The following is a 23,940-nucleotide window of genomic DNA, read 5'->3' on the forward strand; positions in this document are numbered from 1 at the left end:
CGCCGGCCTCCAGACGTGATGCTTGGCATTCAGGTCAAAGTGTTCAATCTTGGTTTCCTCAGACCAGAGAATCTTGTTTCCCATGGTCTGAGATTCCTTTAGGTGCCTTTTGACAAACTTGAAGTGGGCTGTCATGTGCCTTTTACTGAGGAGTCAGTGGCTTCCGTCTGGCCACTCTACCATAAAGGCCTGATTGGTGGAGTGCTGCAGAGATGGTTGTCCTTCTGGAAGGTTCTCCCATCTCCACAGAGGAACTCTGGTGCTCTGTCGGAGTTTTTGGTCACCTCCCTGACCAAGGCCCTTCTCCTCCAATTGCTCAGTTTGGCCGGGAACCCAGCTATAGGAAGAGTCTCGGTGGTTCTGAACTTCTTTCATTTAAGAATGATTGAGGCCACTGTATTCTTGGGGAACTTCAATTCTGCAGACAATTTTCGGCACCCTTCCCCAGATCTGTACCTCGACACAATCCTGTCTCAGTGCTCTATGGACAATTCCTTCAACCTCATGGCTTGGTTTTTGCTCTGACATACACTGTCAACTGTGGGACCTTATATAGACATGTGTGTGCCTTTCAAAATCATGTCCAATCAATTTAATTTTCCACAGGTGGACTCCAATCAAGTTGTAGAAACATCTCAAGGATGATCAATGGAAACAAGATGCACCGGAGCTCAATTTCAAGTATCATAGCAAATAGTCTGAATACTTATGTAAATAAGGTATTGCTGTTTTGTTTTTTTAACACATTTGCAAACATTTTTAAAAACCTGTTTTATCTTTGTCATCATGGGATATTGTGTGTAGATTGATGAAGACATTTTTTATTTAATCCAAGACAGTAACGTAACAAAATATGGAAAGAGGGAAAGGGTCTGAATACTTCACAAATGCACTGTACTTCAAGAGCCTATGGTGGGGGAGCATGCCATAATCATTTGATCTACTAAGTTCTACTGCACAGTGCATGACCATTTCAATAGAAATAATTATACAGGACAAGTGTACATACCTTCTCAGAGGATGGCTCTAGCTCCATGCATACAGGGGAGACTTGCCATAGACATAGAATAGATAGTTCTGCAGTGAATACTGCTGTTCCAGGTCTTTAAAAAATATATAATCACTTCATTCAAAAATTATATAAAAACATTATATGTAAATAAACTATCATCATATTCAGACAACATATATTTTCACAAATCAAAATACGAATACATCATAACAGCTCTCATCTAATATCTATACATCTATAGGATTTGGCTGAGGATTTCACCAGGGTGAGGGCTATCTCACTGTACCTCATGGCTGTGGTGTGTGAGACAATAATGCCCTGTGACAGGTGGGGGCTTTGCCAGTGTGGCCAGGTGATTGGGTTGGAGGGAATGTCCCTCACCTGGGCAGGTGTCCATTGGTCTGAGGGAGCAGAGCAGAGTGCAGGACACAGCCAGAGTCTGGCTGGGGCCAGGGAGAAGCCAACATGGGCAGTGGCAGCAGCTGCAGCAACGTTACCGTTGAGATCAGGTGAGGACTACTGTAGGAGGGGACAGAGAGGGAGGGGTTACATGCCAGGACTGAATGCTGTACATGATGACATGTAGACAATCCCTACAGTTAGAACACTTCAACAGTGACAGCAGGTAGGAATTTGCCTCTAACTTGGCTTGATAAGGGTTAGACGGGACATGTAGTCTCTCTCCCATCTGTGATAAGAGGTTGAGTTGAGTAGGAATTCAACAATTCAGGTTGAGTGAAAGGGTTTTTGTTTATATAACTACCTTACCAAAAATATATTGCATGATATAAAAGTAAGAGAAAATGTTAGAGGGAAACTATCAAAGGTTTGTGCTGGGGGAAGGAATATTCAACTGTAGTTTAGCCACAGTAAGCTAAGCCTCAGCTAAGCTCTTCTTCCTAATGAACACTAGAGGGAGGTGTTGATTATAAATGATCTCATTCTCAACTGTTATACCAAAGATACTGGCTCCTTTTTATCTGTGGTTATACTGGTGCTGCTGACAGACTCCTCTGAATTCCCTGAATGAAAAAGTGAATTGTTAAAGTGACATGTTGTGGAACTTGCCTTGCATGATAAATAATATTGTGATGTAAGTACAATTATGTAAAATATCGTCGTCATCATCATCAGATACTATGTGTGTGGGTGAGAGGAGTGGAGACTGGAAAGGAGAGAAGTACTGATTTGTTTGAGAGTGAGATACAATCATTTTGTTACATATTTGTTACTTACACAATAATATAACCTTTCAGTCATGGTGCATCCCATGAGGCACTGCGGCTTCGAGGATATACGTGCATCTTTTGGTGTGTCTTTCCTGGGATTTTCACATCTCCAACCACCATGATGGGCATACATTTATTCAATTATTGACTATACAGTGAGATTGAGGATAGTGTCACTGAAATACAGGTAATTGAATATAAGACCCCATGGTACCCTTTCCGATGTTCAAGCAATTATACCGCATCCCTGAGTCACATGTCTGCCCCATGCTTCAGAGATACTTCTCAGGTTCCTGATTGGACATCAGCGGTATCGCATCACCGCACTTTCATTATGTTCCTTTATGTAAACTTTCCCTTGGTTTATAGTTCCAAGCCCTAGGTTACCGGGTGTTTTTTTCTTCTTCAAAGAATACACCAGAAATCATACATAAATACATTCTAAATATGTATGAATTATTGAAACCATATATCTCGATTGAATGCATTATATCATTTGAATAGCGACTTACTTCTTTATCGCGGATGGATACGTGATGGATCGGACAAAAAAATAGTTCCGGTTGAGTTTGGGAGATCACCTTGAGCAGCTGGGTGTAAGAGAAATACGTCAGTCTAGCAGTTGTTCATCCGAAGTAAGGTGAGTCTCGTCACAAGATAGCTAGCTAATTACATGATGTACGTTTGTTTTGTAGGACTTATGTCACCAAATGGCCATTTTGTTCATTTTTTACGGTCTCATATTCTGTATTGCCAGCTGGTTTCTTTAGTGGCATTGTCCAGGCAATGGATGTATCCCCGAAAGAAAACTGTCTAGATAGTAAGAGGTAATAGTAGTGGTCACTTTGAACAATCTTAAATCCGCAAACCATGTGGTGTTGTAGTCATACAAAGAATGGTGTCGTTTGTCAGTGACTAACTCATTGTGATGCAGCTTTCTCAAGTTAACTATTCATACAGGTGAACTTACTACTTAATGACTATTTTTCTGAGTGGTGTTATTTGTCGTTAACTAACATGGTATCAGTCTAAAACATCTATTTTAAAGCGGGGAGAATTGTAAAATACAAGTGCGTTTGTCTTGCCTTGCATGGTGGGTGTGGTTAACCGATGAACTTTGAATTCCATTGGCCAGTTTCTCTTCGCAATATCTTAAAATCGTGAAAATGTGACGCAGAGATGGAAACGTGCCCTGTGGCGCATCAGTGGATGGATTCTACTGCGAACTGATGACTGCGACCATTCTCATGTTACCAACTTAATATTAAAACTACCGGTTAATTAATCAGAGATGTGCGGTCCACCCAGCCTCCTGAACAAAACGTTTATTCGAACTGTGACTTACAGCAAGCACCTTTACTGCAGTAGTGTGGCCTCACTGACATGTCAAACTATAGGGCCCTATAAAATCCGCGATACGGTGAACGCAGACAAAATAACTACTTTTATATGGCCCTAAATATATCACAATGGATTGGCTTTGTTGACACTGGGGGGAGTCACTGCAACCTTCTAGAAAACCTCTACTGCAGTGCCTGTTTATTGACTAGTCATGCATCAATACTATAGCTCTTTCTATCAGCCTCCATCAAAACCTGAACTTGGTCAGTTCCATGTCTCCCAGCTCCCAAATCAAATGGTCATGTAGGCCTAACTTCTTTTTTTTTTTATTACCTTTTTAGATTACCTTGAACAATTAGCAAATTTCATATCAAATGTATGCTTAGTCAGTCTCAGAACTAATTTAGGCTTCACATTAAGGTTTAGTGCTCCTCTTAAGTCTGGTTAGGACTATTCCTGAGATTCTCAGCCATTGTTATGTAACAGATTCTTCTGGCCCAGAGCCCTGTGTAGGAGGAAATACAAGCCGCCCTTTACTTTACACAGCATCAGCCAGGTCACTTGAGGGAGCCGGTTTCTATTTTGGTGTGCTAGGGCATAGGCACACTTCTCAGTAGGTGAGGAATCTTGTGTTATCAGTGGGGACAGGAGGGGCTGGGCTATACTATGGTCTGTCCTGACATAGGGCATCTTGTAGGGGTGTGAGAGGCCTAGGTTATAGGGTACTGAAGTATACATTATCTGGCAGTCTGCATAGCCAGAGTACTGGGGTGGGAGCACGTAGGCTGCAGGCCCCACAGTAAATGTCTAAAATACTCCCACTATGGCGTCACCTTTTAGTCATTTCCTGCTGTAACTTTCCAGAGTGTTAAATATCATGCAATAGCCCCTAACTGTGCACAGGGAGAATGACTGACAAGGCACCTCTTCCTCTGAAGTTCTCTGTTCTCAATGAGGTGAATAACTGCTCAGAATCCCCAGGTTAAACTCCAACTGACTCACTATTTTGGATGGCATACCCCCGTCTCCTACTCAACTGCTATTGAGAGTTGAGTCAGAAGAAATATAGTGTTTTGGGGTGTAGGCCTACAGTGACTGAATCTGTTTTTCTGCATAGTCCTGTTGTAGCTGGTGCCACTTCCATGCAGCCTGTCATGCATAGTGGTAGCCTTGCCTCCTGCTCTTGGTTATTACTAGCATAGTGGCTACAGGTGCTGTGTAACGCTAGTCAGCAGCACAGCAGAGCATGGATACTTTCTGCTGTGTAATGCAATGCAGCACAGAATACAACGGTGTCACCAGACCAGTGATGTATGACTACTGCCACCCCATTGCAGCATGATGCAATGCACTAATCCCAGGCTAGCACTTTGTTTTCTACACAGACTTACCCTGTGTTTATTATTAGAATATACGTCCACCATTTTAGAACCCTAGGGGTGATATGACCTAGTGCTGCCAACATCGTTTACCACAGCACACTCTCATGTATAGCCACAGTATCAGGGCACACAGCCTGCTCCGTGGATGCAGCAACCTGGACTGTGTACTGCAGCATGTTATCCTTGCTGAAGAGGATTTATTCCTGAGCTGTGCGTAGGCAGGCAAGTCACTCTACCAGGAGTTCCTGCCTGTCCGGTTAGCTCTGCTGCTGTTCCTGCTGCACTCAGTGGGGACCGGGGGGGTCACACAGGCTGGACATCCTCTGGAGGTCTGTAGCAGCTACGTTCTTGTACGTCCAGAGGAGGAACCGAAAGGTCTACTGGTACGTCACATAGCTGAATGACGAGACTGACTCAATGTAGCGCTGAATGACGAGACTGACTCAATGTAGCGCAGGGGGAGAGCTAGGCCTCTCGAGGTCACCAGTGTAGATTTATAGGCTATGTCAGTGTCATCATGGCTGCTCCTAGGGTGTCATCTGTAAGGCAACCTCTGGCCATGTTGCCAATGCGCAGTGGAGACATCGCAGTGTGTGCATGGCATGCGTGTGTGAATTTGAGTAAAAGCGAGGGTGAGGGGCAGTACGTAGGCATGGAGAGCGGGGAAGCATATTTGGTTCCAGTGAGCAGTGTTGTTGGAAGGGTTTGGAGAGGATTGATAGCAGCAGAGCAGCTCTAAAGTTAAACCTAAGTGACCCAGATGCATGTCTTACTGGTGTGAGTCACTGGCCCCAGGTCAACACTTTACATCTTTGTCACAGGCATATGAATGGTGGCTCAGATTGGCCTGGCATGGCCTTGGACTGTAGAGCATCTTTTGGTGATCCATCAGCCTAGCTGTGTTAGTCACAGGGTAGGAAGGGTTTCCTGAGGAAGCATAACTGGGTCATGTCAGGACTCCACCAGAGGCTGTATGATAGCTCCAAACTAGTCCCTGTTGATTTCATGGGAATAAAATCAAAGTGACCATAAAAAGCAATTGCGCTATAAAGTGCCACTGCATTTTGTAACCTACGGAACTGTTTTCAATGTGCAAATGTTGAACTTGATATCTGCAACCTCTTGAGTTTGTTGCTGTCCCCCCCCCCAAATAAAATCACTGTTAGGCTTCCTGCAGGCAGCTATAAATAGTGTTTTCCGGGGATAAGAATCTAGGCTTCATTTGAGATGAGACATTGTATGATTTCTGTTCAGCAGCTTCTGTCTGGGGGCTAGCCCTAGCCCCTGCTGTCATGCTGTGTACGCAGTTGGGAGCCTGTAGAGAGCAGGATGTGACCGTGCTCACGTATAACACAAGGCTGCTGCCTTTGAGGTTCTGACGTCACTGAGCTGCTGCCTATTGGTTTTACTGCTGCTGTGTGGCAGGTTCCTGTCACGATTCATTTGCACGCTGAAAGAGATGAGCTGTGTGTAGGTCTGGTTCTAGAGGGTAGCATGCTCTAAATAGTAGTGGGGGGGGGTCGATAGTTACATATCAGGATATTATTTTTGACAATATCGCAATATTATTTTTGTGCTAGTTGGCTGTACCTGCACCATAACTCCAGTATTTTTTTTCCTTCATAGCCTGTTCTCCATCCTTTTTTAAATAGGGAGCCAATTTGTTTTCATAGCTTTTATTCCCATGACTGAGCGCTTATTTTCTTATGGCTCTCTCGTCCCTCTGTAGCTGGCATATGGTGAGCAATATGTTTCGAACATCGCAAGAAAATCACAGTATCGACTCGCAATACATATAGGATCGTGATACAATATGTATCGGCACCTAAGTATCGTGATAATATCCTATGGTTCCAGGCAATTCCCAGCTCTGCTGAAATGGCCTACTTGCAGAGAGGAGAATCTGTAGCCAAATGAATGAGAACAAGGAGGTTTTGGGGTGCAGAATACATTGGGTAATGCAAATGTTAGGCTAACAAATTTTGCCTCTGCTAATTCAAGCTAGGTGAGTAATTTTGAGGGGAAATATGTGATTGTGCTTTGCAGTAAGCAGGGCTACTGAGGAAGATAACATGCTCTCTCTGTCCCTATGCATCCTGCAGATTCTCATCTGTTAATAAGTAGTCTTAGGCTACATCTGTTAGTCTACAGACCTCTATTAGAAAGCTTAGTATTTCCTAGAAGCTCCACCTTGATGCAGTCAGTGAGTGTGTTCTCTGTTCATGTGAGTGTTACTCTATAATTTACACTGGGTGAAAGTCAACTCTACACTGGTTAGTGTTTAGGCTAGTCCAGTTTGGTAACCCGGTCTTGTATCCAGGGCAGCCCTCCATGGATCCCCCTTGTCATGCATACCTTCTGTCTGTGCTCTGTTCGCTATCTATTGCCACATTCCTGGGTTACAACACAACCATGGCAACAGAGCCCGTCGCAGCTTGCAGAGTTGCCTCGGTACTCCACACACTCTCAAAGTAGCGACGCTCCACCTTACACAAACAGAGCTACCTCGTTGACTTTTTTCGCTTGCCCTAAAGCCATGGATAATTTGGCCTGACCTACAGTACCTGTACAAAGAGCCTGTTTTGTTACTGTCAAGACGGACACTAGAAAAGGGAAGCGTTTTGACTCTTGAGCAAGAGAACTTTATGGTGCTATGAAGTAACCTATTGGGTTTCATGCAGTCATTTGCAAAATGTCCCCTTGTTTTCAACAGCTCTGTATTGAACCATGTTGAAAGTGATCTGTCCTGGGTCGGAGGAAGTAATGAAAGCACTGTGCCAGTCAGGGCTGCGGTTGCCATGACTTGCAAACAGCTCAATGTGCTTCTCAGTGAAAGAATGCTGTGGAATGTTACTGTAGACGAGGCTATATTATAGATCAATTGTATTTAGGCCCATGTCTTTATTTTCTATGGTGCAGCCTGAGAACCAGCAGGGAAGGGTTTCAATCACACTTTTTCAGATGTAGTCTTTTGAATGGGTTCTTTATTCCACAAACAAACTTATTTGCACAGATGTCAGTTGATACAAAGCCACACATTGCCTCCAATAAGCTGTTGCGTATTAATTCCCGAGGCTATACAGTGTTGTAGACTGGATCTAAAGTTGATGGTTTCATGAACCAGTGTGGTCCTCTGTTTAATGTGGCAGTCCAGTCCATAACCTGATAATGCCCGAGATTCGCGACACTGAATTGAGTGAACCATTAGCACCTTACTGTCTTAGTAGTATGCCCTTCATATCACCTCATCTCTCTCTCTCCTCCTCCAGGACTTCTTCAAAATCTGCCATCATGCCCGGTTCAAAGTCTCAAGACATGGGCTCTGCCTTCGTCCAGACGCAGCAGCTCGGCGCTGCCATGGCCGACACATTCCTGGAGCACCTGTGCCTGCTGGACATCGACTCTGAGCCCACCACCGCCCGCAACACTGGCATCATCTGCACTATTGGTCAGTGGCTACACACACGCTAGGCTAGGGTGGTATCCAGATGGTCTTACCTTCATACTGACCTTGTGCCATCTGGGATATTCGGTAATACCGGCACTGAACACAAGGGCTGCTATTTTCAAGCTCAACTGAGCTTCTGTAATTCAAAGGTTAGCAATGCTAACAGGTATATGTAAAATCCCATAGAAAATGCTAACTAATGCATTGCCAAATGTCTGACCTAAACTATTTGGAGGACAGACAGCCATCTAGCGGAAGATGAGAGAACTAGCTACTAAATTAGTAAACCAAATGCACAGCTGCATAGCTTTTAGCACATTAACTTAATAGTTAGAACTTATCTAGATGGCAAACTTTTAGTTTTCAAATGTCTGTAGGCCTATATTTTTTACATCGAAGACCCTCTACTATAGGATGATGCTGTGAAATACCTACTGTATGACATCACACTGTGTGTACTGATGTTTAAACCCTACCGCTAACCCTTATCTGTCATAACAGGGCCAGCCTCTCGCTCTGTGGACATGCTGAAGGAGATGATCAAGTCTGGGATGAACATCGCTCGCATGAACTTCTCCCATGGATCTCATGAGGTGGGTTCCCTAGCATGTCTAGACTCCTAGACTTCTGCAGTGGCGGATGATCAGACTGGATCCAGACCTAAACTTTATATATCTGAATAGTAGTGAGAGGGGGGGAGTCAATCGTTAAATATCAGGATATTATTTTCACTATGTATCTCTATTTCTGCACTATTTGGCTGAAACTGCACAAACGTCAGCATTTTTTAAAAATGGGGAGCAAACTTCTTTTCAGTATTTATTTCCATGACTGATCAAAACAGTTTTCTCATTGCGCCCACTTGTCCGTCTGCAGCAGACATATAGTGAGCAATATGTTTGAAACATTGAATTGCAATAAAATCACAGCAATGAATCGTGATGCATATTGTATCGGCACCAAAGTATTGTGATCATATCGCGATGCCCTGGCAATTCCTAGTTCTACTGAATAGCACAAACCCACAGTCTGTTTTGATGAGCTTTAAATCAAGTTTAGCTGCACCAAGGTACAATTATTTTTTAACAATACATCAGTACATGGGGGGAGGGGGGAGGGTGAGAAATATATCACACATGACAATTGGGCTAGGGGGTACAATATCACATTACAAGGACCTTAAGGGACATGCATAGAATTATAATTGTAACAGTTTTTTTTTGTTGGTAGAGTATTTAATTGTCTTAAAATATAGTTAAATTTATTTTTGTAAAAATGTGTGTAAATTTGTTTTGAATATGAAATTTGGCCAAAAGAATGAAATGAACTACATTGTTTCAACTTATTTCTATTGTAGGTAAAGAATCCATGCAATACATCTCTCCATAATAGTGTGGAATCTTCATGTGTTCAATTATTGATATCTTAACAGATTCCTTACATGGAGACCATGCCAAAAAGATGCAACACTGCTTTGGGTGTTTAATTCAAATTGTGCCTTTTTCTAATGGTGTTTTCTTCAACTTCACTTATTTACCTTAAATAAAGGTAAATAAGTGGTTGGCAGGGTAATATTTAGAAAATAACCAAATTCATGAAGTTCCTAAGTAGGTGTGGCATGATTCAAACAGATATTATCAATAAAACTGTTCCAAAAATGTATGACATAAGGTATAGATGCAACATCCTGCTGAAACAAGGTTTGTGTAGCTCTGAATGGCCCAAAAGGGGAAATAATAAATTTTTCCTACTGATGAGTCAACAGGGTTAATGGAAGGTAGGTTCTGAGGGTCAGTTCTTGACACGTTCCTGAATAATAAAGCAACACCTGAGGGAATGACATCTAAAACAATTTCAAGATCTTTAGGTGTTACAGGGATCTTATATAGTGATACGAATTCCTTATAACTAAGTAAAAGACCCTCTTCATTTACCAGTTGGCTCACCAATAGGATATTATTTCAGAACCAATATTCTAAAAACAAAGCCATATTTTTATACAATGTGTCTGGATTATTCCATATCTGTGTGGATAAATTATGACTAAAATCTGACAAAGCAGTTTCACTGGAAGTTTGTCAATATTATAATTGCAAACCAACATGAAGTAAAGGCCACCAAAAGTAGAGAAGACATGATGAGGAATAAAGTTCCACATAGAAGTGGGTCTTAAGATCAATTGGATACATTAATTCCTAAGTATAATTGAAGTAAAGTGCAGAATTCAGCCCCCTGTACGATTGTTCATTACATCAGTTTTTTTCCTAGTGTAATGGGTACGGTTTCTCCACAGAAATTTGAAAAGCATCTGGTTAATCTATTTGCTTATTTTACCGTAAAGCGAGCAGCATATGTTAACCTAGAGATAATGAAACCATGCCAAGTGTGCAGAGCTGTCATCAAGACAAAGGGTGGCTACTTTGAAGAGTCTCATATTTTGATTCAAACTTTTTTTTAACTACATGATTCCATATGTTATTTCATAGTTTTGATGTCTTCACTATATTCTACAATCTAGAAAATAGTAAAAATAAAGAAACCCTTGTAGGTGTCTTTTGAATGGTGCTGTGTACATGAGACCTTTCTCACTTATTAATAACTACGTAGAACAATAACAGTGTAAAGTAAGTCAGAGCAGATCTGTATGCATAAAAAATAAACTCCTTTCAGTCCTTGAGTTTGTAAACAAAATAGGCAGCCATCTGGTCATAGAAGGGGGCGAAACTCAAATTGAGTTAACTGAGTCGTCTGGGAAATTGTCACCCAAGGCATGTTAGGTATTCATTACAATGAAAATGGAATATGGATTTCCAAACTGATGAAGCCTCGTCGTCCGGCAGGATTTCGCTCATTTTGTGCTTTCTTGATCGTTGACCACAACCCGTTACTCGTTTTTATGTCATCCATGCTGAGATGCTTTTCGACATGCAGACCATGGCCCTGTAGGAATGGTTTTCCAGACAGCATCCCTGTAGAATCTGGCAGTCAAGAGGATGAGTTCCCCTTGGTCTTGAATCTTTTTGCTGTTGCCTCTTGCCGACGGTATCACCGACTTTGTTCTTCTCTGCAGGTGTAACTTCTTGGCAGATACAGATAGCGTCGCACATCCTCCATCCTTTTTTGGAGGGTGGAGGTTTGCACGGAGTAACTGGTTAAAGAGGGGAACTTGTCATCTTCAACAGACTTTGAAAGCGTGAGATTATCCGTAGGGCAAGCATAGTTATGGCAGTTGTCTAAGAACGTTCCTCTCTTGTTTAGCAATAGACCGGTAGGCTTCTCTTTTTGTCACGGCATGGACATGATTGGCGCGCAGCTCACTAAAACGTCTGTTCAAGCTGCCACCTTGACCACTTCCCTGCTCCAATGTCGTCAGTCTGTCAGACATGCTTCTTTGCAAAGTATCAGCTCCCTTCAGAAGATCTCGTTTGAATATGAGATGTTCTAGGTGCCAACCAGGGTGTGCAGTTCAAGGGTGATCCTGACCAGACAACTCCAAAGGTAGGCCCTAAACTGTGAGCTGGAGCAGTGGAAACCTTACCTGGGGTAGCTTGTGCCACTAAATTCTTAATCTGTGCCTTCCTCTTGTAGCTTTATCGCCCCACCCAGGATGCAGGCCTGGAGCAACCGGTTGCGTCACTCTCACTCGTCACACTGTCACCTGCTTCAATACCCTGTTCAGTAGAGGTCACTTACCAGGCCAAAGACGCTTCCTCTGTCTTAACCTGCTACACTCAGGCAGGAGGCCTGAGCCACTCACCTGTCTCCTGGACCTCTACTGGCTGTGCTGTGTCATGGAGGCTTATCAAAATGTTAGGAAGGGCACTTCCACGTCTTCATTTATAGCTTCATGAAATTACATTTCCTCTTGCTGAAACTAGACCTTGCTTCGTCTGACTAGCTGCTCTTAAGTATATGCTGGAATGTAGTTATCTTGGTGTAATTTGGCACTGCACTATTGGCTCCCTTTGATGCCAAGGCTGTTTGTGGTGATACAGTAGCAGAAGTGCAGTATAACTGGGAAGGAGCGACTGGAAATGAAGCCCTGTGTGATTACCTACCAATTAAGTGCTTAGGTAAAGCTCAGGTTACGTTACCCAGATGGAGAAACGGCATGAGCCATCTGGGGCAGCTGTCTCCAAGGGTAGTGCTAACACTGCCACTCAATACCATTAGTGTAGTTGTGATGTACATGTGAACAGGCAGGTTGTAGTAGCATATTTAACTCTTTGTAAACCGTGTTCTCTTACGTAAATGTCCAGGTCATACTGTCTGTGTTGATAAGGTTTCATGTTAACCCCACGTGTTTACAATTGAAGGGTATTACACTGTGGTGCCTAATCTGAATAGGGACTAGGCATAAATCAGGGGTTGACATTAAATTCTCATGGTTACTTGCCCATCTGGCAAGTTGGGAGCAGTTTTCACATGCCTGAAGATTATGGTTACTTGTGCAAAATGTATTTGGTTTTACACTTGCACATGCTGTAAATTGAATTGTCTTTCACTCCAACATGGGGGTATGAAATCAACTTTTTGGTGAACCAGCCATAGTGTCTGGTGAATTAAAGTTCTGCTGAATATAAACAAATATTTTAAATCTCAGAACTCCAACTTTCTTTTCTCTTTAACTTTCTGAGAAGAGGTTTTCATGATGTGGATTATCAACTCCACTTTCTATACTAGTCAAGTGGATAAAGTGTTCTTTTTGGCAAACTATACCTTCAATGATGAGGCTCGTGAGGGAGTTGTTTTTTACACAAGCCTTTTTGTCATGGCAAATTTAATGAAACTGTAGACCCACTTCCTAGCTAGCACACTAGGCAGCAACGTCAAATGAATATTCTGTCTAAACTGAAACATTTGAATAGTGAGGTGATTTCCTAAATGGAGGACTACAAGCGCCACTTGATCTGACTTGCGCTACTGACATGGCTGCATCTCTCTCATTGAGAGTTGAGACATGCCGTTAACAGCATTAGAAAACGTTTAAATTCACTAGATTTGGTTGGTGTTAAGTGGGTTTTCTTTGATTTGTGAGCTTAAATGTTGTGGGCAGTGGTTTTATTATTTTAAACTATAGAGGGTAGCTAGATGTTTGACACACTGGTAACAGTTGTCTAGACCATGTCCTTGATTTGTGGTCATATTTCTCACGTTTATGCCCTGATACAGTATGTTGTCAGCTGATTTTGCTCAGTTGTGTGACTCATTACAACTACACTAGGTGTCCACCCTCTGAGTTTTCCCATGCCTGGGCCATCTCACTTCGTCACTGAAATAAAATGTCAATGTCTGGCTGATGCGTTGTTGCTTTAGTGTTTGTTAAAAGCCTGTTCACAAAATAATTTCCTTTTTTTATAGAAAATGTTTTTAAAATTCTATTCTGTTCCACAGTACCACGGTGAGACCTTTAAGAATGTGCGCGAGGCCTGTGAGAGCTTTGAGGCCGGCAGCATCCACTACCGCCCCGTGGCCATCGCTCTGGACACAAAGGGTCCTGAGATCAGGACTGGACTTATCAAGGGAGTGAGTAGAAACAACCAACTACCATGTTCCCAGCACTGGAGGCCCTGTCCAATGTTTACTACACATTTTGTAGGACAAAATATTGAGTTCAGATGTAGGATCTTAATTTGAGCCAATTTGCTACAGCAGGAAAATAATACTGCAGCAATGGGAAATTAGGATTATAGTTAATAGACATTTTGTAGGTGTTGATCCTTTTTTCTTTGTGTCAGAGTGGCACGTCTGAGGTGGAGCTGAAGAAGGGCAACATGATCAAGTTGACCCTGGATGATGCCTATCAGGAGAACTGTGATGAAGACAATCTGTGGCTGGACTACAAGAACATCACCAGGGTGGTGGAGCTGGGCAGCAAGATCTACATCGACGATGGACTAGTGTCCCTCCAGGTCAAGGAGATCGGTGAGTTCATGTCTGGCTCCCACTTAAGAACTGAATAGACTAGAGAATATTCCTTTGCGGATCTATGAGCCCTAGAATCCCCTCACTTACTGAACTTTTAGATGGTTAGAGGATGGCCAGATGGAGCTTCCTATTCTTTATAGCCTGGCGATGTTAACACTGTCTCCTCAATGTGTCTCCCCAGGTGAGGACTACCTGATGTGTGAGATTGAGAATGGAGGGACCCTGGGCAGTAAGAAGGGTGTGAACCTGCCTGGTGCTGCTGTGGACCTGCCTGCTGTCTCTGACAAGGACATCTCTGACCTGACCTTCGGCGTGGAGCAAGGAGTGGACATGGTGTTTGCCTCTTTCATCCGTAAAGCAGCCGACGTGCACGCTGTCAGGAAGGTGCTGGGAGAAAAGGGCAAGAACATCAAGATCATCAGCAAGCTGGAGAACCACGAGGGAGTTCGCAGGTCTGTGTGATGGCATGAAATACAAGCTGATTTTTATTTATTTTTATCCTTGACTAGTAGAAATTGTGCTCGACTGGCCTGTGCCCAAAATCCTTACGTTCCGTCACTCAATTCACATTAGAATAAATGGCATACAGTAGGTCTTATCATAGTTTGTAAACACCATAGGAATGTTAAATCCAACTACGTCTGAATCCGGTGTCCCGTCCCCTGTGCAGGTTTGACGAAATCATGGAAGCCAGTGATGGCATCATGGTTGCCCGTGGAGACCTGGGAATTGAGATCCCCACAGAGAAGGTGTTCCTGGCCCAGAAGATGATGATTGGCCGCTGCAACAGAGCCGGCAAGCCAATCACCTGCGCCACACAGGTCATTTTAGTTTGTGATACCTTTAAAAAAATATATTAAATGTAACAGGAGACATTTCTATTTCCACAGGGATGCTAGTTTGTTGTGATGTGAAAGGTTGTGTGTTATTTCACTGTTGGTAGCCTGACATTGTGAACCCCTGTGTTTCCCACAGATGTTAGAGAGCATGATCAAGAAGCCCAGGCCCACCCGCGCTGAGGGCAGTGACGTGGCCAATGCCGTGCTGGATGGAGCTGACTGCATCATGCTGAGTGGAGAGACCGCCAAGGGAGACTACCCACTGGAGGCTGTCCGCACACAGCACATGGTGAGACATTGCCCCCTACAGTTTCCTCCAGTACTGTCCTTCAGTCTGGGTGTCATCAGCCCCGGGCTTCCACTGGTCCTGACCTACACCTTATAGACCTATGAACAGCAGGTTCAGGGCTACTGGAAGTCATGTTGCTGATGACGTCCCATTTCCACTTAAACATTTATTATGTCTTATGTGACGTTTGTCAGGGTCAGCAAAGCAATCTGGATTCAGACTGTGTTATATTGAGTCATAATGTTGTAATGATCCATAATGGTTTGCTCACTAGGTTTTAATAGTACAGAGTGTAGGACATGGGTGGAGAATCTGGCTGACGCTGCCCTCATTTCCTTCTACTCAGGCCTTTAACAGCTGACTCTAGTTCAGCTGCTGCACTCCTCTTTGGATGCAAGCAGGAGTGACTCAGCAGTCCTTGAGCAGCTGCCTATGAGTTCACTGCAGCACCATGTCCTTCACACTCTTAAACCCGTTTTCGCCTCTAAGAATGCATTGAGTTAACTGAAGGCACTGTCCTACACAAGGACTGGCATTAGGCTCAGACTAACTCTGCCTCTTAACAGCTTCTCTTTTACGGTCTTTGAATGTTTTCCCTCAGTTTTTTTTATTTATTGGACTTTATTGGAAGCTTTCTTCTTCGTTTGATTTCCTGTTCTGCGATCTCTTTACGTGTGTGATTGTACAAAGCATGCATGTTATAACGGCAGATGACTATAGTCAACTGGTCATCTCGTAACCTCTAACCAGCTAACTAGTTTGAATGAGCTGTCAGTTTGGGTGGTATGTAGTATCAGAATGTAATTCTAACCATAGAATCATGAAAGCAGTTTAGTTTGTACTAATGCTGTGATGTGTTGCGGTGTTAGATGCCATAGCTACATGGACTGGCTGCAGTGACCCATTGGATGTGTTTTTAACGTGTTTTGTTCTTGTCTCACTAAACTGCACTCTGACTAAACCTACATTTCTCTCCTTTCCCTCTGCCTACCTCCATCTCCTATTCCTTTCACCTTAACGTCCTACCCTTATCTTGTCTCCTATCACTCTTTCCTTATATCTGTCTGGTGTTCTCCCTGTCTGTCTGCTACATCTTGCCATTGCCTGTGCCAGATCGCTCGCGAGGCAGAAGCAGCCATGTTCCATCGGCAGGTGTTCGAGGACCTGCGGCGCGCCGCACCACACTCCACCGACCCGGCCGAGGCTATCGCCATCGGAGCCGTGGAGGCCTCCTTTAAGATCTTGTCCTCTGCGTTCATTGTGCTCACTAACTCTGGAAGGTAGGCAGGTGGATGTAGCACGGCTGTTTGGGAGGGACTCAGGAGGTTTGTGATAATAATAAAGCCAGAGTAGGGAGAGACAGGGACTGAATGAAAGGGCATGGCACGCGTTTACAGGTCCTTACGGTCACAACAAACTGGAGATCACTGAAAGTTGACTCATTATAAGGAGAGTCTATATATCTGGTAGTGCCTCTGATCGACAGCCAATTTTTTTAGTCGTTACATCCACAACTCCGTAAATGAACTGGACCAGGACTAGATAGGCGTTTGCCATGCGCCTTAGGTGCAAGGCACGCCCCGTGGTGGTGTGACTGAGTGTAACCCTCGTGCCCCGGGCCCACCCTCGCACTCAGATTGCTCGGGAGGCTGAGGCAGCCACCTTTCACAGACAGCTGTTTGAGGAGCTGCGACGCACCACCCACCTAACCCGGGACCCCTCTGAGGCCGTGGCATGTGGCGCAGTGGAGTCCTCATTCAAGTGCTCTGCTAGCGCCCTCGTCGTATTCACAAAGACGGGCAGGTTGTAGGAAGCCTGGGAGGAGAGGGACAGGCGGGTTGTAGGAAGCCTGGGAGGAGAGGGACAGGCGGGTTGTAGGAAGCCTGGGAGGAGAGGGACAGGCGGGTTGTAGGAAGCCTGGGAGGAGAGGGACAGGCGGGTTGTAGGAAGCCTGGGAGGAGAGGGACAGGCGGGTTGTAGGAAGCCTGGGAGGAGAGGGACAGGCGGGTTGTAGGAAGCCTGGGAGGAGAGGGACAGGCGGGTTGTAGGAAGCCTGGGAGGAGAGGGACAGGCGGGTTGTAGGAAGCCTGGGAGGAGAGGGACAGGCGGGTTGTAGGAAGCCTGGGAGGAGAGGGACAGGCGGGTTGTAGGAAGACTGGGAGGAGAGGGACAGGCGGGTTGTAGGAAGCCTGGGAGGAGAGGGACAGGCGGGTTGTAGGAAGCCTGGGAGGAGAGGGACAGGCGGCAACAGATCAGGGATTTACAGAACATGTAACTCTGACCCTTAACATCCTGTTCCCCTACATTAGATTGGTGGGGAATGGTTGCATGGTCCCAGATGCCCCCCCTCTCTCTGTGGAGTGTTCCAGGGTGGGTGGAGACAGTAATATGAGCTGTAGAAGGGTGGGGGAGTGTTATGGGTTGTTCTAACAGAGGCCACTCTGTAGACAGATCTGTAGATGAGTACAAGTAGAACACTATTCATGAAGAGTCCTCAACATTATTGGGAACACCTGCATTGGTAGAGCCATACAGTTTTTCAGGGTAGAAGGTTCCACAGTCGTTATTGAGTTGTGTTCACTCTCACATCCGCTTACCCTTTTTGACTGCTCAACCGTGACATTTTCCTAACTATTTTTAACTCTCATTGTGATGACTTTGTTTGACCAGTCTAGAGTGACTGTCTTTGTAACCCCCAACAGAACCGACAGTCATGAATTTTGACACTGGCTTGATTAATGTTCACATTGAGACATCCTTAGACTTGGTGTAGCCATATTCGTTGATGTCTCCCATTGACATAAATGCATATTTATTTTACTATAGTAGGTCCTCCACTAATCAAATCATTTTACTAATATTTCAGAAATGCATTTTAAGTTTCAAATCTACCCCCTTTCTAGATGTTGTGTAGGCTTTGTTCAAGCCATATCTGCTGCCATTCCCATATCTGAAATGGCAGCAGGCCTTGGATGTGTCCTTGGCTGAAGGAGTCTGAGCTGTGTTGTCTGTGTGCAGGTCAGCCCACCTGATCTCCAGGTACAGGCCCCGCGCCCCCATCATTGCTGTGACCCGTAACGGCCAGACCGCCCGCCAGGCCCACCTGTATCGCGGGATCTTCCCCGTCTTCTACAACAAGCCTGCTCACGACGTCTGGGCCGAGGACGTCGACCTCAGGGTCAACTTCGCCATGGAAATGGGTGAGATTCTGCAGCCATTATATCTCTCCATGAGATGTAAGATCAACTGGACATTTATGATATTTAGTGTTCACCAGAAGAGAAGCTCGGTCAGTCCGTCAGCTTCCAAACAGTCTAAACCACGGGGTCTCCAACCTTTTGTAGCATGATAAAAAAATATATATATGTAACATTTCAAATGGGCACACTAATCCTCTCCCCTGCACCTCTTTTGTGTCATTAGTGTTGAAGAGAAAATATTGTGCTGTTTTCTGTCAATATACCTGGTAAAATAATTAAGCAATAAGGCCTGAGGAGGTCTGTTATATGTCCACAACTAAGGGCTGTTCTTATGCACGGCGGAGGTTTCCAATGTAATTAGAGCAGTAAATATCAAATCAAATTTATTTATATAGCCCTTCGTACATCAGCTGATATCTCAAAGTGCTGTACAGAAACCCAGCCTAAAACCCCAAACAGCAAACAATGCAGGTGTAAAAGCACGGTGGCTAGGAAAAACTCCCTAGAAAGGCCAAAACCTAGGAAGAAACCTAGAGAGGAACCGGGCTATGTGGGGTGGCCAGTCCTCTTTTGGCTGTGCCGGGTAGAGATTATAACAGAACATGACCAAGATGTTCAAATGTTCATAAATGACCAGCATGGTCAAATAATAATAAGGCAGAACAGTTGAAACTGGAGCAGCAGCACAGTCAGGTGGACTGGGGACAGCAAGGAGCCATCATGTCAGGTAGTCCTGGGGCACGGTCCTAGGGCTCAGGTCAGTTGAAACTGGAGCAGCAGCATGGCCAGGTGGACTGGGGACAGCAAGGAGTCATCATGTCAGGTAGTCCTGGGGCATGGTCCTAGGGCTCAGGTCCTCCGAGAGAGAAAGAAAGAGAGAAGGAGAGAATTAGAGAACGCACACTTAGATTCACACAGGACACCTGAATAGGACAGGAGAAGTACTCCAGATAAACAAACTGACCCTAGCCCCCCGACACATAAACTACTGCAGCATAAATACTGGAGGCTGAGACAGGAGGGGTCAGGAGACACTGTGGCCCCATCCGAGGACACCCCCGGACAGGGCCAAACAGGAAGGATATAACCCCACCCACTTTGCCAAAGCACAGCCCCCACACCACTAGAGGGAAATCTTCAACCACCAACTTACCATCCTGAGACAAGGCCGAGTATAGCCCACAAAGATCTCCGACACGGTACAACCCAAGGGGGGGAACCCAGACAGGCCGACCACAACAGTGAATCAACCCACCCAGGTGACGCACACCCCCAGGGACGGCACGAGAGAGCCCCAGCAAGCCAGTGACTCAGCCCCCGTAACAGGGTTGGAGGCAAAGAATCCCAGTGAAAAGAGGGGAACCGGCCAGGCAGAGACAGCAAGGGCGGTTCGTTGCTCCAGAGCCTTTCCGTTCACCTTCCCACTCCTGGGCCAGACTACACTCAATCATATGACCCACTGAAGAGATGAGTCTTCAGTAAAGACTTAAAGGTTGAGACAGAGTTTGCGTCTCTGACATGGGTAGGCAGACCGTTCCATAAAAATGGAGCTCTATAGGAGAAAGCCCTGCCTCCAGCTGTTTGCTTAGAAATTCTAGGGACAATTATGAGGCCTGCGTCTTGTGACCGTAGCGTACGTGTAGGTATGTACGGCAGGACCAAATCAGAGAGGTAGGTAAGGAGCAAGCCCATGTAATGCTTTGTAGGTTAGCAGTAAAACCTTGAAATCAGCCCTTGCTTTGACAGGAAGCCAGTGTAGAGGCTAGCACTGGAGTAATATGATCAAATTTTTTGGTTCTAGTCAGGATTCTAGCAGCCGTATTTAGCACTAACTGAAGTTTATTTAGTGCTTTATCCGGGTAGCCGGAAAATAGAGCATTGCAGTAGTCTAACCTAGAAGTGACAAAAGCATGGATTAATTTTTCTGCATTTTTGGACAAAGTTTCTGATTTTTGCAATGTTACGTAGATGGAAAAAAGCTGTCCTCAATGGTCTTGATATGTTCTTCAAAAGAGAGCTCAGGGTCCAGAGTAACGCCGAGGTCCTTCACAGTTTTATTTGAGACTACTGTACAACCATTAAGATTAATTGTCAGATTCAACAGAAGATCTCTTTGTTTCTTGGGACCTAGAACAAGCATCTCTGTTTTGTCCGAGTTTAATAGTAGAAAGTTTGCAGCCATCCACTTATGTCTGAAACACATGCTTCTAGCGAGGGCAATTTTGGGGCTTCACCATGTTTCATTGAAATGTACAGCTGTGTGTCATCCGCATAGCAGTGAAAGTTTACATTATGTTTTCGAATAACATCCCCAAGAGGTAAAATATATAGTGAAAACAATAGTGGTCCTAAAATAGAACCTTGAGGAACACCGAAATGTACAGTTGATTTGTCAGAGGACAAACCATTCACAGAGACGAACTGATATCTTTCCGACAGATAAGACCTAAACCAGGCCAGAACATGTCCGTGTAGACCAATTTGGGTTTCCAATCTCTCCAAAAGAATGTGGTGATCGATGGTATCAAAAGCAGCACTAAGGTCTAGGAGCACGAGGACAGATGCAGAGCCTCGGTCCGATGCCATCAAAATGTCATTTACCACCTTCACAAGTGCCGTCTCAGTGCTATGATGGGGTCTAAAACCAGACTGAAGCATTTCGTATACATTGTTTGTCTTCAGGAAGGCAGTGAGTTGCTGCGCAACAGCCTTCTCTAAAATCTTTGAGAGGAATGGAAGATTCGATATAGGCTGAGTTTTTTATATTTTCTGGGTCAAGGTTTGGCTTTTTCAAGAGAGGCTTTATTACTGCCACTTTTAGTGAGTTTGGTACACATCCAGTGGATAGAGAGCCGTTTATTATGTTCAACATAGGAGGGCCAAGCACAGGAAGCAGCTCTTTCAGTAGTTTAGTTGGAATAGGGTCCAGTATACAGCTTGAAGGTTTAGAGGCCATGATTATTTTCATCATTGTGTCAAGAGATTAGTACTAAAACACTTGTTTTTTTTACAAGTTTTTGTCATACCCGTGGTATAAGGCTTGTCAGCCAATCAGCATTCAGGGCTTGAACCACTTAGTTTAATGGTTAATAAATCACTAAGGGGGCACCTATAAAATATTTTTAGTTTCTTCTCCAAATTCTGTTTTATATTTAATTTCTTGGTTTTAGATTGTTTTTCACTGCATGCATTTGAGTCAACTCTGCCAGACCCAGTTCAGAAGCCCAGCTCCATTAGCAGCATATTGTAATTTACAATGGGAAATGTGTGTATACGACACACTAACATCTGTTGCATCACACCATCAATTCATTCCTCGAATCATACAGAAGTTTGAAACTAAACGTATCTGAGCCCGTGTATCTAGATGTGTATCGAATTGTCTTGAAAGGGAACGATGCACACTGATACTAACTTTCCTTGCTAGCTTACAGCTTCAGTTCAAATCAATTCACTACCCTAGAACTTTGTTTGAATTTATGCAAAATATGCCTTTTTCAAAGCTGACTGTCACCAAACGTTCACTGGGTTAATCATCTTTCCCTCACGTCTCCCCCGCCGAAGTAACTGCATGTGCCTCATGAATGACGGTCTTAGAAACCGCTTGCACATTTAAAAGGAGAGTGCTGTTACGTTGCAAATGTTGATCAGTACAATAAAGTCCCGAAGGGAAGCCGTCACCTGTAGCCCCAGGAGACAAACTGAAATCAGCCAAAAGAAGCTCAACCCAAAGCATCCAGTGAGTAGGCCTAGGTTACATCTTGATATACAGTGTCAATAGATTTACTATTCACATAAATGATTACCGTGATGTAGTTGGATTGTTTTTACCCAAGTCAAATTGATTGGAATAATTGCTTCATTAATGGCTGTCAAAAAATGTTAATTTTTAAACATTCCAAATGTAATATTAATAATAATAATATTGAACTCAATCTGCCCAAAGATTAGTCAGGTCAGTGTTGTAGTCTCCAAGTGCCATTCTCTGACTCTGGATAATCTCTTTCTTGCTCTGGTATTGCCGATGCTGGACCTGGTATGGCGTTGACAACTGTGCTCTTTGTTTCCCAGGAAAGGAGCGAGGGTTCTTCAAGGAGGGAGATGTGGTGATTGTCCTGACCGGTTGGCGCCCAGGCTCTGGCTACACTAACACCATGCGTGTGGTTGTGGTTCCTTGAATTGACTACCTTCCCCTTCTAACCCCTCCACTGTCTTCCCCTTGTCCCTCTGCTCACCACCCCCTCTCCCATTACCAGGGCTGACTTGTACATCCCACAACAGTTTAAACTCACTGAAACAAACACCTGGTGGTGTCTTGACCAATAGGAAATCTCCTCCCCACGACAATCCACTCCTCTCCAGGGTTCCCCTCATGTAGATGTGTTCTGTGCTCCCCCTGTACCCTAATCTCCAGGGTATCTGTATGCGCCCAGCAGAAACTGCTGTATTTATTCACACAAACCAAACCATGTATGACTCAGAGCTATCGATCTGCACATCCCGGGCGCTTCTGTTTTGAGGGGGAGGCGGGGCACACCTGCTGTACTGTAACTTGTAAACAAAACACACACACTCATTCCTATAACGCGAACAAAACACACACACTCATTCCTATAACGCGAACAAAATGGCGGCGACCCGAAGCGAACAGCTTTTTATGACCCTGTCAGTTAAACTCTTCTCCCAAACAGCTCCTTGTAGTGTTGTCTGTATTTACATTGTGCACTGTATACATGCTTTCTTTACACTCTCAATCTACTGTAGACAATGTTACATTCTGTGTTATACTTTTGTGAAAGGTGAATTTCGATTCTGGGCATCCAATACTACATATATTTTGTCTAACATACAGAAATCCTATAATGTATTGGGTGTCCATGTTAGTTTGACTACAGATTTTGTTTTGTGTGTTGAAGTATTCTTAACTCACATTTATTTGTATTTTGGTCATCTAACTAAGTTGGCACTTATGAACCACTATGTAGGCTGTTACATGTTCTCTCAAATTAGTGCTGTATGAATTCAGTACTTTGAGGGTCTTTCAGAGGGCACTGGGGGGTGGATAAAGGGATGATTTGGACATGCCCCCCCCAACAACCTCTTCATTCCTCCTGCACCTGCTCTCTTGTTCCTGTCTGTGATCTAGTGTGTGTCTAAATGTCCAACTGCTTCTTTGATTGTGATGGTAGGGTGTAAGGTCTAACAATGTTAACTGGTGTAACGTTGTCCTTCATGACTGACTTGATTTCAATCATTAAAAGAGACGAGCACC

General features: G+C 44.2%; 1 protein-coding gene across 4 annotated transcripts; it reads left to right on the forward strand.

The window, feature by feature from the left end:
• The first annotated feature begins 1,381 nt into the window (after positions 1-1,381).
• pkma (pyruvate kinase M1/2a) lies at positions 1,382-23,940 on the forward strand. Of its 4 annotated transcripts, none has more exons than XM_046349478.1 (11): positions 1,382-1,521; positions 8,234-8,412; positions 8,914-9,005; positions 13,807-13,938; positions 14,151-14,337; positions 14,522-14,792; positions 15,011-15,161; positions 15,316-15,468; positions 16,582-16,748; positions 18,487-18,668; positions 22,740-23,940. In XM_046349478.1, exons 1-11 carry the CDS (start codon positions 1,478-1,480, stop codon positions 22,844-22,846), a joined length of 1,665 nt encoding a protein of 554 aa, XP_046205434.1. In that variant the 5' UTR covers positions 1,382-1,477; the 3' UTR covers positions 22,847-23,940. The 4 variants fall into 4 exon arrangements, with proteins under 4 accessions (XP_046205434.1, XP_046205436.1, XP_046205435.1 ...); XM_046349480.1 differs by lacking the exon at positions 1,382-1,521 and adding an exon at positions 2,725-2,881; XM_046349479.1 differs by lacking the exon at positions 1,382-1,521 and adding an exon at positions 3,013-3,068.

The sequence above is a fragment of the Oncorhynchus gorbuscha genome, linkage group LG05 (assembly GCF_021184085.1).
Source record: "Oncorhynchus gorbuscha isolate QuinsamMale2020 ecotype Even-year linkage group LG05, OgorEven_v1.0, whole genome shotgun sequence".
Classification (NCBI taxonomy): domain Eukaryota; kingdom Metazoa; phylum Chordata; class Actinopteri; order Salmoniformes; family Salmonidae; genus Oncorhynchus; species Oncorhynchus gorbuscha.

What these genes read in the sequence shown, in the direction of transcription:
- pkma (XM_046349478.1), top strand. Translation starts at nt 1,478, where the DNA reads ATGGGCAGTGGCAGCAGCTGCAGCAACGTTACCGTTGAGATCAG. An exon ending in AACGTTACCGTTGAGATCAG is followed by an intron (nt 1,522 to 8,233) that starts GTGAGGACTACT and finishes CTCCTCCTCCAG; the next exon opens with GACTTCTTCAAAATCTGCCA. An exon ending in GTGCTCACTAACTCTGGAAG is followed by an intron (nt 16,749 to 18,486) that starts GTAGGCAGGTGG and finishes GTCTGTGTGCAG; the next exon opens with GTCAGCCCACCTGATCTCCA.